Source organism: Cricetulus griseus, chromosome 3 (assembly GCF_003668045.3).
Source record: "Cricetulus griseus strain 17A/GY chromosome 3, alternate assembly CriGri-PICRH-1.0, whole genome shotgun sequence".
Lineage (NCBI taxonomy): Eukaryota > Metazoa > Chordata > Mammalia > Rodentia > Cricetidae > Cricetulus > Cricetulus griseus.
Genome location: NC_048596.1, coordinates 13,878,526 through 13,893,451, shown reverse-complemented (window position 1 = coordinate 13,893,451; position 14,926 = coordinate 13,878,526). Strand labels below are relative to the sequence as shown.

At 52.1% G+C, this 14,926-nt stretch overlaps 1 protein-coding gene across 2 annotated transcripts in view; it reads right to left on the bottom strand.

Moving 5' to 3' along the window:
• Positions 1-951: 951 nt before the first annotated feature.
• Col17a1 (collagen type XVII alpha 1 chain) overlaps positions 952-14,926 on the bottom strand; it is a 41,967-nt gene continuing 27,992 nt past the window's right edge. Inside the window, exons 33-53 of one of the 2 annotated variants that reach the window (XM_027407061.1) lie at positions 12,622-12,657; positions 12,296-12,376; positions 11,098-11,133; positions 10,434-10,511; positions 9,552-9,605; positions 9,405-9,446; positions 9,161-9,214; positions 8,515-8,574; positions 7,802-7,834; positions 7,262-7,384; positions 6,467-6,604; positions 5,746-5,808; positions 5,269-5,409; positions 4,731-4,820; positions 4,511-4,621; positions 3,846-3,992; positions 3,345-3,692; positions 2,685-2,822; positions 2,372-2,434; positions 2,202-2,282; positions 952-1,890 (exon numbers count right to left, since the gene is read on the bottom strand). In XM_027407061.1, coding sequence (XP_027262862.1) covers positions 1,838-1,890; positions 2,202-2,282; positions 2,372-2,434; positions 2,685-2,822; positions 3,345-3,692; positions 3,846-3,992; positions 4,511-4,621; positions 4,731-4,820; positions 5,269-5,409; positions 5,746-5,808; positions 6,467-6,604; positions 7,262-7,384; positions 7,802-7,834; positions 8,515-8,574; positions 9,161-9,214; positions 9,405-9,446; positions 9,552-9,605; positions 10,434-10,511; positions 11,098-11,133; positions 12,296-12,376; positions 12,622-12,657 — 1,970 coding nt within the window. In that variant the 3' untranslated portion in view covers positions 952-1,837. The remainder of the gene's footprint in view (positions 1,891-2,201; positions 2,283-2,371; positions 2,435-2,684; positions 2,823-3,344; positions 3,693-3,845; positions 3,993-4,510; positions 4,622-4,730; positions 4,821-5,268; positions 5,410-5,745; positions 5,809-6,466; positions 6,605-7,261; positions 7,385-7,801; positions 7,835-8,514; positions 8,575-9,160; positions 9,215-9,404; positions 9,447-9,551; positions 9,606-10,433; positions 10,512-11,097; positions 11,134-12,295; positions 12,377-12,621; positions 12,658-14,926) is intronic. The other variant, XM_027407062.1, reaches the window with a different exon arrangement.

Below are 14,926 nucleotides of genomic sequence, written 5' to 3'. Positions count from 1 at the left end.
CAAGTCCCCTGAAATTGTGACTGTTGTATGAAGTCATGTGCAAAGATCCCCATGTTGATTCTTGTGGGTAGCCATAGCCATTGGGATGTAACTAACAACAGGCCAGCAGACCATACAGCATTCTGATGAGGACCAGCATTCTGATGATGCTGGGCTTGTATTGGTGCTGCTGCAGCTGCAGCTGCTTGTTGGAGTGAAACTAAATTGTGTGTTTTCTCTAGGATGTATGTGAGGTACTCAGGAGAGAAAGAACATAGATAGTAAATCCCATCTTGCAACAGTAGAGACATAGAAGTGGGTTTATGTTAATCCCCTGCTTAATCACCCAGCAATTAAGAGTCACAGCTTGTAACAAATTAACAAGTTGCCCAAGGGCAGACTCCTCTGGTTTTATCATGCATTTTTTGGGGGTATCTGATATGTCTACATTTTCCTTAGTAGACATCTTTGTGGTCTATATATTTGGCCTCCAGTCGTACATTAATTGCAAGGAAGCTTGCTATTTTGTTGTATATGTGTTTATATTTCAAGGAACTTAGAGAAAACAAACTGCTTTGTCTGGCATGTCCAGGTTGAGCTAGTAACTTCAGATAAAAGTCTGCCTTTAGAGATAGCAGTGATAAAATGTTGAAGGCTGGGCTTAAATGCAGCCAGTCTTCTCTGCTAATGTTTGTAACAAACTGTGTTAAGAGTCAGACCCGCTGGCTGGGCGTTGGTGGTGCACGCTTTTAATCCCAGCACTTGGGAGGCAGAGACAGGCGGATCTCTGTGAGTTCGAGGCCAGCCTGGTCTCCAGAGCGAGTGCCAGGATAGGCTCCAAATCTACACAGAGAAACCCTGTCTTGAAAAACCAAAAAAAAAAAAAAAAAAAAAAAAAAAAGTCAGACCCAGTAAACCCAGATTCTTTTCTTCCTTTAAACTTTCTTTCTCATAGGATTCATTGTAAACATATTAAAAAAGAAAAAAAAAAGCTTTATTTGAAAATTTTACAGTTGAAATGAATTTTCATCTTACAGATTACATACAAATGTTTTTGGACAGTGAAAAGTGCTTAAAAACCAGCTGCACCCAGGTTCCCATGTAATTTCCTATGTGCAGAACAGGGGGTGTGGAAGCCATGTTTCCCTAGCATCAGGGATTCCTTCTCCCTTCCTTGCTCACTGCCCCTCTTGTACTGTCTGCTGTGGTCTAGTGTGGTGTCATAATTGTTACTTCGGATGTGCACAACGACACAGGCCATAGCTGTGACCAGTCAAGCTTGGAAGCCAGTGGGAGGTGATTGGCATCTCAACTGTGATAGCTATCTGAAATACCACTGCTTTTAAGGAAGTGAACTTGTCGGGTGCTCCTTCTTTTCTGAGACTGGAGAATGCAGAGTAATCAGGGAAGGAGCTAAAAGCAAGCCTTGGTAACAATAACCAGAAAGCACCCATCAATTTTCACCCTGTGAAGGCTTCCATGCCCATTTTCCATTTTCTGGGCTCATTTCTAAAAATGAGCAAAGCATCAAGACTCCCCAGCCAACATTTATGTAATTGGCTTCTGAGGTTTAGGTCTGAGCTAAGTGAGGCCAGGCTAGGAAGCTCAGTCTATATAGCAGAGAGGTTAAGTCTCATATTAAATTTTGTAGCGATTCCAAAGGCCCACCCAATCAGTGCAGCTGTTTTTCATTGTGTGTCTTTGAATTTTCTGTATGATACATTTTGTTCGGACTAAAACAAGTGTTGCTAGGTGACTTGGTCTCAGCAAAATGTGGACCAGTTCCACCCACTGGGGACACTTAGACATAGGCGCCCGAGCACTGGTCTGAGAACTTGGTGGCTCTGACAAGTGCAGCTTATGGCTTGATGGCAATACTTCTCTTCCTTCTCCCAGTGTAGACTTGGTCGCCTGAAAGCCCAAAGATGAATAGTGGTTAGTTAAATATGTGGCCTGTGGCCTTCTTAGGACAAGTGATACCAACAGTGATTGCTGAAAGTGGCTTGAAAGGTTAATCCTACATAAAACTTGTTTTCAAGTTATTTACCCGATGTGTTATCAGGTTCTTTCTCGCTCTGTGGCAGCTCTGGTCTCCCTCCTTCCCAGGTGTGCTAAGTCCCCCTTTCTGTATTGGTTTTTGAATTTCTCAGGCTAGCCCGGAAGCAAATGACCTTTTCTCTACTGAGCCCAGAACGTCAGAAGCCACAACATCTAGTCCTTACCCTTGTCTCCTTTCTCTCCTTTCTGCCCTCGAGGGCCTGGTGGCCCAGGAGGACCTCGTTGTCCAGCAAGGCCCCTGTCACCTGGAAGCACAGAGGGTGTGACATTAGTGCATGAATGCGGGGCTGAAGTTGTGGCACAGGGTGGCACCCGCAGAGGTGCTATCACTTACCTTTGGGCCCTGGGGTGCCCACTTCTCCCTTTTGCCCAGGTGGGCCTGGAATAGCTCCATGCACTGCAAGGAAGGAAAGAATCTGGCTTTAGACTAGACATTGCCAGAAGCTTGGGAGGTTAAGCGTTTGTTCAAAGCGACAGCTAGTGCTGGGATCTGGACTTGTACAAGGAAGTGAAGCTGGCTTTCACTGGTTTTCGCATCTCAGATACAGGAGAAAAAGAGGGTTGTTAGGTTGGTGTTTGTGTGTCAGGCCTCATGTGAGATTAAGCAGCAGGTTAGTGTGCTGGGGAAGCCATGGCAGTATGCTTACTCCGGAAGAAGTCCATGAGGTCCTGTGTCACATTGCTGTAGGCAGAGAAGACCTTGCTGATGCCAGGAGGGCCCTGGGGGCCAGGCACTCCTGGTGGGCCCTGGACAGTGTAGGCCATCCCTTGTAGTAGGCCTTGACCTGCAGAACAGCGGGGTACAGGTGTAGGGAGCAGACACCACTACACAGTGGTGGGCTGCAGCGGAAGTCAGTACCCTCAGACTGCCTCACTGAAAGCAGCTAGATCACGTGAAACTGCCCCGAGGAAAAAAAGCCCTGCAGCTTCCTTCTCCGTTCTTCCGAGACTGGCCTGCCTGTTGTGACATTCCGCCGGGGCCTTTGGACTGAAGGGCTGTGCTGATAGCTAGAGGGAGAAAGGACTGCTTGACTAACAACCTCGACAAAGTTCATGCTGTTGTCACTGTCAGACTTGTTCTGAGCAGAGTACCAAGGCCCCGGTGTGCCCTGCTCTCCACAGCTCAGGTGTCAGTACTGGGGTCCCTTGCACTGAGATGGTGGAGACTTAGGATAGGGTCTCCTCTCTTCCAGTCCCTGCTCATCTGATTCCAGAGTTGCTATCTTCACATACATTAAAAACAAGGGCCAGTCTGCGAGACCTATATGCCAAGGTAACCCTTCTGAGGCTCAAGATTTTCAACTTACGCTGCATGCTCTCGGACACCCTCACTGCCAGTTTGTTGTAATCCAGGTCTCCAGTGAAGCCAGCCCGGAATGAATCGCCATCGGTGCCATATAAACCACCGGCAGCTGCCCCATAACCTCCTCCTGGGCCGATGTCGGTGCCATAGGGGCCCCCATCTGCTGTACCAAAGGTTCCACCTTCGCCCAGGGAGCCTCCATTGGCTCCCCCCATGCCCATGGAAGAGCTGTAGGAAGTGCCTCGTCGGGCTGAGGAGCTGCTACCCCAGTTGTAGTTCTCCCTTAAGTGACTGTCTCCAGGTGGTCCCGGGGGACCTGGAGGGCCAATGATGAAGCTACGGACATCAGGACCTGTGGGGTGGGAAGATGCATTAGCCCAGGTGGTAGCTACAGAGGAACCTTTGAGGTCCTTGTCCATGTATAGAAGGACTGCTGACTGTCTTAGGCTGACTGCACCACTTAACCAGTAGTCATGATGGTTTGGCGGGGGGGGGGGACACTTACTTGTGAGGTAGCTAATCAGCTCGCTACGGAAGTTGTCGCTGTTTTCAGCTGCATAGGTGGCCAGAGCTGCTGAGACACCTGGGGGCCCTCGAGGACCTGGGGGTCCAGGAGGTCCTGGGGGTCCTGGGATGGAGGACAGGCCAGCAGCTGTGTGGGGGGGAGAGGGAGAGAGGACGGTCAGTGTCCTCAGGAGAGAAAGCTGGATTCTCAGTGTCCCCTTGGCCTGCTGTGGGCCCTCCATGGGTGGAGTGAAGGAGGTGGGGGGTGGGGGGCGGTGGCAGAGGATGGGGATGCTCACTACGCCTCTTGTGTGTGGGAGAAAGGAGGCCTATGTAGCCCCTTTCTGTTCTTCCAGCCTTCAGCCTCACGTCCTGTTCTCCTAGACCTTCACCAGGCATTAGAACCCTTACTACAAGACTGATCACAGGACTCATGAGATCTGCAAGGGCTACAGTTAGGAGCCCTGTTTCTTCCCCTGTCATGGCCCATGGCTCCTGACAGCTGTGTGGCCCTTTTCGGACCCCAGGGCCCAAAGAAAGAAACAGAGCTATTGGGGAATGGGACATTGATAGAGTTCCCCATGGTGGCCCTAGCGAAGATGAGGGATGCCCTCAAGGTCAGGCCGTAGCCCTTTGCCCTTCTCTTCCTGCTCCCCAGTGTCCTACTGTGCAGGTAAGATGAGAGGTCCTCCACGCTGATGCTGGACCACGCGCTGCCTGGCATCCCGGGTGGCCCAGGTGGACCTGGAGGTCCAATGATGTCCCTGTAGTCAGACCCTGGGACATTAGTGGGCAGTAAGGAATCAGTCACAGCCTGAACCAACGGTTCAGTTTCCATCCCAAACCTTTTGATTTTGGTTCTTAGGATGTCCCTGCTTGGTCTTACCTCGGAGCATGGTGAGTAGCTCCTCATAGGATGTTCCTGGCAGGCCAGGGGGGCCCGGTGGGCCAGGATGCCCAAAGCTGATTCCAGAACCTGGAGAACAAGGTCCCAAGTTGTTGGGGACTCACATGGGGCAGGGGAGGACAGACACAAATAGCCTGTCAGGGAGGAGGGCATTTAGCAGTTTGTACAGAGTGGGGTCTGAGGAAGAGAGAGAAGGGTGGTTGAAAGAAGATGGAGAGGAGTGAGATGCAGACGTCGTCTGGGGGGTGACACCCAATGGGGAGGACACTGAGCGGAGCACAGGTTGACGCTGCTTGACAGCTGCTGGACATGGATTGTGCATGCTGGGTATGTCTCAGACTTGCTCTGGGGCTTGCACTTTCTCTGAGCAGCTCTGGAGACTGCTGGTCCCTGCAGGGTTCAGTGCAGCTGGCAGAGGGGTGTGGGGTGGGGGGTGGGACCGGACTTTGCAGCAGTGGAGCCATCTCAGTGACGGTGGATGCCCTAGGCCTCACTCCATGCCCTTCTGACCACTCACTTGACATATAGTTGAGAATGTGTCTGCTCAGCTCTCCGTAGTCCAAGGACAGGAGGGACCCATCTCCACCAACTCCTGGGGGCCCTGGGGGACCCGGTGGGCCCACCAGGTGCTGACGTAGGAACTGCCACACATCATTCCCTGGAAAGGAGAGGGTCTGCTTTATGGATCAACCCAGAAACCCAGTCAGGTCCAACGGCCCAGCCTGGGAGTTCTTGGTTCTTGGGACGCACGCACACACAGGTCAGGGGAAAACAGCCTGCTTCTGGGTGCCTGCAGTAGAGGAGATGGGGGATTGACACTCCCATTTTGATACATTTGTGACTCCACACACAAGGTGGAACAGTGAGTGAGTGAGTGAATGGAGAGGACTTCCTCTTGCTTGTAGTCCTTACAAAGCTCAGCCCCAGACTGGACGGTGTACCCACCAAGAAGAGAGCAAAGAGGCCCTGCTGTAGCCCCTTGTAGGTGACTCACGTCGCAGCATGGCCAGGATATCTTCTGAGGAGGCAGAGGACAAGCTCACACCGTAGCCTGACGCTGTGGGAAGAAGACCTCGGGTTACCTCTTTGGTCTCAGAGCAGACCCTCTATGTCCCAACTCCGAAAGATCAAGTCAGCTAATCATTGTCTTTGGGCAGAATGAACAGGTGGAGCATTTCCGACTAGTCAGGAGGCCAGAGCTAGATGATGGCTTTTCTTTTTCTTTTTAAAAGATATACAGTGTTCTGCCTGTATATATGCCTGCAGGCCAGAAGAGGGCACCAGATCTCATCAGGGATGGTTGTGAGCCACCATGTGTTTGCTGAGAATTGAACTCAGGACCTCTGGAAGAGCTGCCAGTGCTCTTAACCTCTGAACCGTCTCCAGCCCAGATGTTGGCTTTTCATAGGGAATGCCATGTTCTAGAATATGCTCTAGCCTGACTCCTACTTAAATACTACCAAGCAAAGGTTGCTTTTTGTGAGCAGAGATGGGCCCATACTTGAGAGCATGCTGGTCAAATCCTTTTCATGCCTGCCCCTGCCATGCCTCTGTTCCCAGTGATCCTGTGTCTCCCAACTATGGTGGGTGATGCATCAAGGGTTGCGTAGTCAGGGGAAGGACACAGCACCCAGTGAATTGAGAGATGAGGTTTTGGGGGGACGTGGGGGACTTTAGGAGGAGGCCATGAGAGCACAGAAGAGTGACAGACTTACTCCTCAAGTAGCCGACCACCTGGCTTGCCAGCTGGGAGTAGTCGAAAGTCTCTCCTGTGATGGTGATGACAGGCCCTGGAGGACCTGGTGGGCCTGGGGGACCCTGAACTCCAGAGAGATAGGTCCTGATGCTGTCACCTGCCAACAAAGGAATGAAGCAGTCGAGCATTCCGCTGAGAGCATCCGACCTCCCTGTGGTCAGGGAGGAGGGGAAACCTGTCCTGATCCACACAGGACCCGAGCCATGGCCAGCAGGGAGTGCTTTGCTACTAATAGAGAAACTGAGGCTAAGGTCTGTGCTGCCCATGAGGGTGTGGGCTGACAAGGCTCTCGTCAGCCATCCATGAGATATATCACCCCCACACAAGGATGGGAGGGGCATGAAGACGTGTGTGTGTGTGTGTGTGTGTGTGTGTGTGTGTGTGTGTGCATATTTTTTTGTTTTGTTTTTCGAGACAGGGTTTCTCTGTGACTTTGGAGGCTGTTCTGGAACTCGCTCTAGGTTGGCCTTGAACTCACAGAGTTTTGCCTGCCTCTGCCTCCCGAGTGCTGGGATTAAAGGCGTGCACCACCAACGCCCGGCTTGCATATTCATTTTTGTGCACGTGTGTAGTATGCACATATAGATCCCCAGGTTGGATGGAGATGAGGCAGATGCCTGGACGGGGATGTTGGCCAACTCTGACCTTCGGGCCAGGCTTCGTGGGTGGAAGACGTGGGCCTGCCACAAAGATGACGATCACAGCACTCCTCCTCCCTCCATCTCCTTCCCAAGGTGGGTGACTGGGCACTTACTCTGCATGTACTCTGAGATGTAGCGCTGGATATCCTGGCCAGAGCTGCTGAAGGAGCCTGGAGGCCCAGGGGGTCCTGGAGGGCCAGGTGGGCCCTGCCTGTACGTAGTGCTGGATGCTTCTCCTACAGGGAAGAGAAAGTGTCCTGACTAGGTTTCTTCACTCTAGGTCGGACCCAGACATTGTGTCCCTGCAAACAGAAGGCCACTTCCCCAAGGGCACAGAGATGGGGCCAGGCCAGACTGCCCGCTCCAGTCTCTCACCGCCTCATAGCCTCCCTTCTCTCAGGACACCCGTAGCTTGCAGGGCCTGCTCCATCCTCATCCTTGGTCCCCAGCCACGGTCTGTTAACTATGAATATGCATGCATCTTTCATTCCATACCCACAAGCTTGTGGCCTCTTTAACAGTAGCTCATGTGGAGTGTCTGGTTTAAGTTACCATGGAAACCAGAGATGAGATGAACGGAGCATCACCATCCTCAGTGTGACCCTCAGCCACACTTGGAGGATGGAAGAACTTTATTCTCTTTTAGTTCTTACCATGAGAGTGACCGCCAGGGATGCCAGGATCACCTGCAATCCAAACCGAGAAGCCCCATTTGTACCACCTTCTCCAGGCAGCTCCCTTAGTGGGGGGCTCAGCAGTCATCCCATGTCTACCACAGTCTTGCTTGCAAAGATACCACATCTCCCTTTGGGGAGGCTCCCTAAAATCCACAATTGCTGGTCCTGCATCCCTGTCTGAGCAGTAACACACACACACACACACACACACACACACACACATACACTGCACTCAGGCTGGTACATACTTAGCTATTCATAGTGACTCTCTGATCTATGTGTGTGGACCAAACGCACTTTGAATAAGCTCAGAGTTCTCGGGGGTCAGTTCTTGCCACCTCATCCCTAGCCCAGGTTGTGTTTGATGTACCCTGATGTCCTCTAAGTCCTGAAGGGCCTTGCAGAAGGACACCTACTGCCAGATACTGTGATTTCCATTGGCCCACGGTAAGAGAGGATGGGGACTCTGGCGTTGTGGGGCATCTCCTTCCACAGTCAATGAAGTGGAGATGGCTGGCAGAGTTCCTGACCACCCCGCCCCTCTCCTGCTTCCATCCCATGTTGCAGGCTGCTGAGCATGGGGCATGGCAGAAGTGCCCTTGCCTGTCCAGCCTCATCCAAACGCTTTGGCCACCAGGCAGATGAGCAGAAGACATTGACTTCTGGGTTCCCCGAGACACTGCTCTTACCTTGGTCTCCCTTGGGACCTGGGGGGCCAGGTGGACCCGGAGGGCCAGAGAAGAAGGTTTCTGTGAGGAAAGAAATGTTTGGAGTGTGGATGCAGTGCTGCTGAAGAAGCGTCAGCTATCACAGTACTGGACGCTGCAGCTACTCCGTCAACGCCTGCCGTGCGTGTGAGGGTGTGTGAGGGCGTGTGCTAAGAAGTTGGTGTGGTCAAAAGGTGGGCACAGAAATGAGTGAAAAGATGACTAGGTAGACAGAGGGGTCAGTGGGTAGATGGATCTTCTCTGGGGCATGTTCTGGCCTAATGCTTACTCTTAGGGCATTTCCATACTTTTTGTTACATTGTTGCATTTCTTTGTAAGCCTGTGCCTTTCCTACTTCATCTGACCTCTGTTCCTGGAGTCCAGGAGCCAGGCCTGGTCACCCAAGAGCAGAACTGGCTCTTCCTTCTAGCCAGGTTCCCAGTGTAGCTGGGTTGACACGACATACTTTTCCCACTTGTAGCAAATAATGGGATTTTGTGTTCACTCTCCCCTCAAAAGCCAGAATGGGGGAGTCTGTGAGCCAGTCAGGAAGATTGCACCGCTGAGGCCACAACAGTCACGCTAGGTCTGAGGGAGAAGTATGTCTGACCAGATGCCCCAAACTTACCTGAGTCAGTCAGGAAAGATCCTGGTGGGCCCGGTGGGCCTGGCGCGCCTTCCCCTGGGGAAAAAAAGCCCAGGACTCAGTAGTGCCAGCAGATGAGTCATGTGCCCTCTGGCAGGGAGGAGGCAGGGACGCCCTTCCCGAGGGCCAGCCCAGAAGGACCTGGTCTCCCTCCCATTTCTCCAGGTCTCCTTGTCTCCTGCTTCCCCTGTCCTTGTCCCCTCCCAGCAAGGAGTTCAGCTCTCACCTGGAGGACCTCTAGGTCCTGGTGGGCCTGGGATGGCAGGCCCTGAAGAAGACAGAGAAAGTGCTGGTCAGGGGGCTTCCTCAGGAAATGCCTCATGTCTCCCAGCCCTCAAGACTCCCCACCTCCCAAAGATCAGTGAGATCTCACCTGGTGGCCCTCGTGGGCCAGGTGGGCCAGGGGGACCCCGCAAGTCAACTCCTTCTGTAGAAGAAAGCAAACAGAAACAGAAGGCTATGGCCAGGCTCTTTCCCACCGTGCTCCTGCTCTCTCACCAGGATGGTCTTGGCGCTGCAATCCAGACCCTGATTGCACAACACCCTCTAAGACCCCATCTGCTGAGATGGCCCCATTCAGAAGCAGGGTGGGCTGCAAACTGACTGTGTGAGCGAGTGGAGTTCTGTGTCAGCCAACCAGACTTCACGCCCACTTCCGCATAGCTAGCTGGCAACTTTAGGCAACTTTTCATCCCCTCTCAAGCTCTGCTTCCCCCACCATAAACCAGGGCCGCTGTGACCTGCCCCATAGGCATGTTGAGATGACTCAGATGCCACCAAATGCTGAGCCCCTACCCTACCGCCTTCACACCGCGGAGGTTGGCTGCCACCTCGGCTGTTCGGTGACACAAGTGTTCAGGTGGGAGGCCCAGCTGCGGTCCCCTTGGGCTCTTGAAAGGGCTTTGTGGACAGGAGGCCACAAATGTCAGACCTCTTGTGACTGAGAGCCCAAAGTTGCCCATCGTTGTTCTCTGAGTCAGGTTTGCTTGATTCCTGCCAGCCACACTCACTCTCAAGGTCTCATTTGACCCAGGTCCTGCCAGAAGCACAGAGCCTGTTAGCTGTCCCATCCTTGTGACTGTGCCTCTCGTGCCAGGCAGCCCCTGCTCTTCCTACTAGCTTCTACTGCAGAGCAGGGAACGTGATCCTTCTGACTTTGCAATGACTCACGGTGCAGCTGCCCTGACCCTGACAATGCTGTCATCTCTTCCATTCCCTCCCAGTGACACCTGCCCGGGACAGTGGTTGCACTCACGGGCAGAGAGGACCTCGGAGATGGAGCTGCCACTGTTTATAAATGAGTCACCAGCAAGTCCTGGCTCCCCTCGTGGGCCTGTGGGGGGACACAGAGAGTTAGGGTGCACACCGCCTGCAGCAGAGGACTCCTCTAAGGTGGGCCAGATGTAGAGCGGGGCCTAGCTGAGGGAGGCTGTGGCCAAGTTAAGGAAGGGCAGGACCTAGAGAAGAGAGGCTGTATTCCAGCCCAACCAAAGGAAAGAAGACTGGTAAGTGGATGGCTGGCTGCTCCTTCCTCCTGTGGCCAAAACCTGTGGTGACTCGGACCAGCTTCCCAGAACTTTCCCCAAAGTTCTTCTAATACTTGGAGAAATCACTGGACAGTAATGTGATTATCAGGGTGACCATCTGAAGCCCAAGGCGGTGAGAATAGTCTGCTTAGCCTTGACTAGGACACCACAGAGACTAAGTCCTCTAGTCCTGAGGAGCCTGGCCCTCTCAGAAATATGGGCAGGGGTGAGGAGGCTTTGTGAGGCCCATGGTAAAGAGCCCAAAAGGCCCTAATATTTCTTCCAAAGTACATATATCCCCCTTTATCTAAAATTTAGAGACTTAAACCTCACCTGGGAAGAATGTCCCCCTGACTCAGCCCACAGCCTACAATTTTACAGGGTGTGACATACCTTGTTGTCCTGGGAGACCAGCAGGGCCAGCAGGACCTGAAAACAGTTATGAATTGTGGCAAAGGTTAACACACACACACACACACACACACACACACACCACAGGAAAAGTGGAAGAAAGGGCAGGTGCCTGGAGATTGATCCACAGGTATTCTCCCAGAGTGTGGATTAGCTGGCTAAGTCAGGAGTAATTAGCAACTTGAGGTCAGCCCCTTAAGACTCTCTGACAGGAAGGGGACCCCAAGGTGGGCAGGGCTGTCCCTTTCTTTACTGGTTGGAGACATCTTTGTCTCTCAAATGTCCCCACTCACTGGAGCGCACTTGCATTGGGTACAAATCATGTACCTATTTGAATATACATATTTTAAATAGTTAAAGCATGTAACAAGATAACAAGCATTTTGGAAAAATGGAAAACAAATCACAATTGCTTACTTTCTAAGCAATTGTGTTTCGTTTCATTTCAGCAGTTTTTTAAATGTATATTTTGTAAGGGTGTAGTTGTAACCACAGCGCTCTCACAGGCCCTGCCAGTGGAACTCCTTTAAATAACACTGCTGCCCCCCCCCCAGCTTTCTTCCATATTTCTGCAGCCATCTCATCCTGCTGGGGGATTTGAGGGTACTTTCTCCTCACAGAGCACTGGCAATTGTGTTTCCCCAGATACCTAGTATATTATTTTCTAAGAAACAAAGAGTTCAAGAGCCTTTCTTCTTCTTCTTCTTCTTCTTCTTCTTCTTCTTCTTCTTCTTCTTCTTCTTCTTCTTCTTCTTCTTCTTCTTCTTCTTCTTTCGAGACAGGCTTTCTCTGTGTAGCTTTAGAGCCTATCCTGGCACTCGCTCTGGAGACCAGGCTGGCCTCGAACTCACAGAGATCCTCCTGCCTCTGCTTCCTGAGTGCTGGGATTAAAGGCGTGCACCACCAACGCTGGGCCAAGAGCCTTTCTTCTAACTGGCCCATACTCTGGGGGCAGAAACCCTCCCCTGCTGTTGGTTGGCTGTGTGACCCAAGGTAAGTAGTTTACCCTCTCTGGTCTCAGCCTCTTATCTGCAAATGCTGAGATCATGGGCTCTCTGGAGCCCTCCTTTCTCTTTCCATGGTTCATACCCTTGGCGTCAGGGTTTGAACAAATGTGCCTAGAATCTGTTGCATCCATAGCCTGCTGCTAATTGGGAGAAGAGCAAGGAGACAGACTGACCTGGGGTCCCTGGAGGTCCTGGGGGTCCCATGGCACCGGGAGGTCCGGGAGGTCCGGGGACAGTGATAGTTGATGATCCCTCTGGAAACAGAAGGGGCATGGAACTCTGAGCCCCACTTATCCCCTTCAGAGGCGCCAGCACCCCGGAAGGCTGCAGGCGAGGCAGGCTGGACTCTGCTTCTCACCCCTGAAATGTTCTTCTTTTCCCGTGCTGATCTACAGAGCCCACCTTTGCCTCGCCCTAAGCATCGCCCACCCGCTGGCAGCTGACTTTGAGGCTGGCCCACACAGGACAGGCAAATAGAACTTCGGGAGGAACTGCCTACCTGCAGTCATGACTCTGCCTGGAGCACCAGGTTCACCTAGGAGGACAAGAGGAGTGGGCAAGAGGATTAATCAGTGGCTTGAGGAGTCATTTTCAAAGTTTCTGATTGCATTTGAGGGCCACCTGCGGCCCCCTCGCCCTCAAGCTAACGGGATTTGAAACCTGGTGAATGGAACCTAGGGTACACTGAGCATTTGTCTATCAACTTAGACCCAGGGCCCAGAGCATCAGTCCTCTCTCAGGGTAGGGGCTTCCTGGGAGGCTGTGGAAGACTTTGCCCTTCCATGAGACTCATTCTCACCACCCCCTTCCCCCATCCTTCCTTCCTGTAATGGCCGTAGGTGGGAAACTTAATCTGAAGGTCAAAGGGCAAATAAAAGCCATGGTCTTGTGTGTGAATTCTAATTCCCTGGGTGACAGGACTGACTGGGCAGCGCGAAAAGGGTTTTGGCAATTGGCAAACCTGGGTGACCCTGATTACACACAAAGTCATGGCTTTTTCATGCCATTGGTCTTAAGTGACAAAAATGCAAGTGTGAGGAAAGGACTTCCAGGATGAGGACACAGGATTCGTATGCCCCCAAGCACATCCACCACTCATGTGCCTCTTGACTGTTAAGCCATGGATGGATAGACTTGAAGACACCAAGGGGGAAGGTAGAGCATCCTGAGGAGAAGGTAGAGCATCCCGAGGAGAAGGTAGAACATCCTGAGGAGAAGGTAGGGCATCCTGAGGAGAAGGTAGGGCATCCTGAGGAGAAGGTAGGGCATCCTGAGGAGAAGGTAGAGCATCCTGAGGAGAAGGTAGGGCATCCTGAGGAGAAGGTAGAGCATCCTGAGGAGAAGGTAGAGCATCCTGAGGAGAAGGTAGAACATCCTGAGGAGAAGGTAGAACATCCTGAGGAGAAGGTAGGGCATCCTGAGGAGAAGGTAGAGCATCCCGAGGAGAAGGTAGGGTATCCTGAGGAGAAGGTAGAGCATCCTGAGGAGAAGGTAGGGCATCCTGAGGAGAAGGTAGGGCATCCTGAGGAGAAGGTAGGGCATCCTGAGGAGAAGGTAGAGCATCCTGAGGAGAAGGTAGGGCATCCTGAGGAGAAGGTAGGGCATCCTGAGGAGAAGGTAGGGCATCCTGAGGAGAAGGTAGGGTATCCTGAGGAGAAGGTAGAGCATCCTGAGGAGAAGGTAGAGCATCCTGAGGAGAAGGTAGAGCATCCTGAGGAGAAGGTAGAGCATCCTGAGGAGAAGGTAGGGCATCCTGAGAAGGTAGAGTATCCTGGCATCCTGGGGCCAGGGGCCAGGCTCAGTGGTAGAGAGCCTGTTGAGCATACTTGAGGCCGGGAGTCTTATTCAAAGAACTAAAACCTGAAGCTTCATCGACCAGGATCCTTCCAGGGACTCTGGAAGTCTGTGAACAATGACGTTAAGCCTCAGTGAAAACGGGTGGCTTTGATTTCCTCTCAGGGCTTTGCTTGCATTCCTCCAGCAGGACATCAAGGCCACAGCAGAAGAAAGTACTTGAGTTTGTTCTGAGAACACAACCTAGCAATTGATAACCTGACTCTGTGGTGCATCTCATTCAAGGAGGGTCTGAAGCCCCCTTGGACAGGAAGTCACCAAGGAATAGTTTGTGGTGCTATCCCTAAGCCTGTAATGCCTCACTGAAGCCACCAGAGATTTGTTGGCCTGGGAAATATGAACTCAACTGTCATATTTTAGGGTTTAATTCATTTATCTTCCAAGATCTTTTTGACTCAACTGCTCATTGGAAATGATAATTTTTTGAAAACCTTTTTTTTTCCTAGGGTCCCACCAAGAGTGACTGTGAGTGCATGTGGTGGCCAGAGTGTCAAGGTTCAGGAGCATGGGGACACAGGAACAGAAGACAATGTGTGTCCCGGAGCACCTGGCATTCCTGGCATTGTTCAGGGCTGGGGCCTGATGGGCAGGACTGAACTAGAGCGTCACTGTGTGCCTAGGTAGTACTACATTGCACTAGCCAGACCTCTTTTAGTCATTTAACTTTGTCCTTTAGTGGGGTTGAACACTCCTTCCTTTCTGTGTAGAGAGCTGTTTCTTTATGTCTGATGTCCTCAGTTACACCTGGGACAGGGTAGAGGATAAGGCCAAGGGTGGCTTTGGTCTCAGAAAGCGTCAAGTCAGCGGGGATGGAGTCTAGGTGACAGGAGTATTTTAGAGGCAAACAAGGGCTTGGAAAACTTGGGGACAAGCAGTTCCCTTTCCTATCTTCCTGCCACAAGGGCCTGGGCACATGAAAATGAGTCTCAGCCGAAAATGGCTGGATGGAG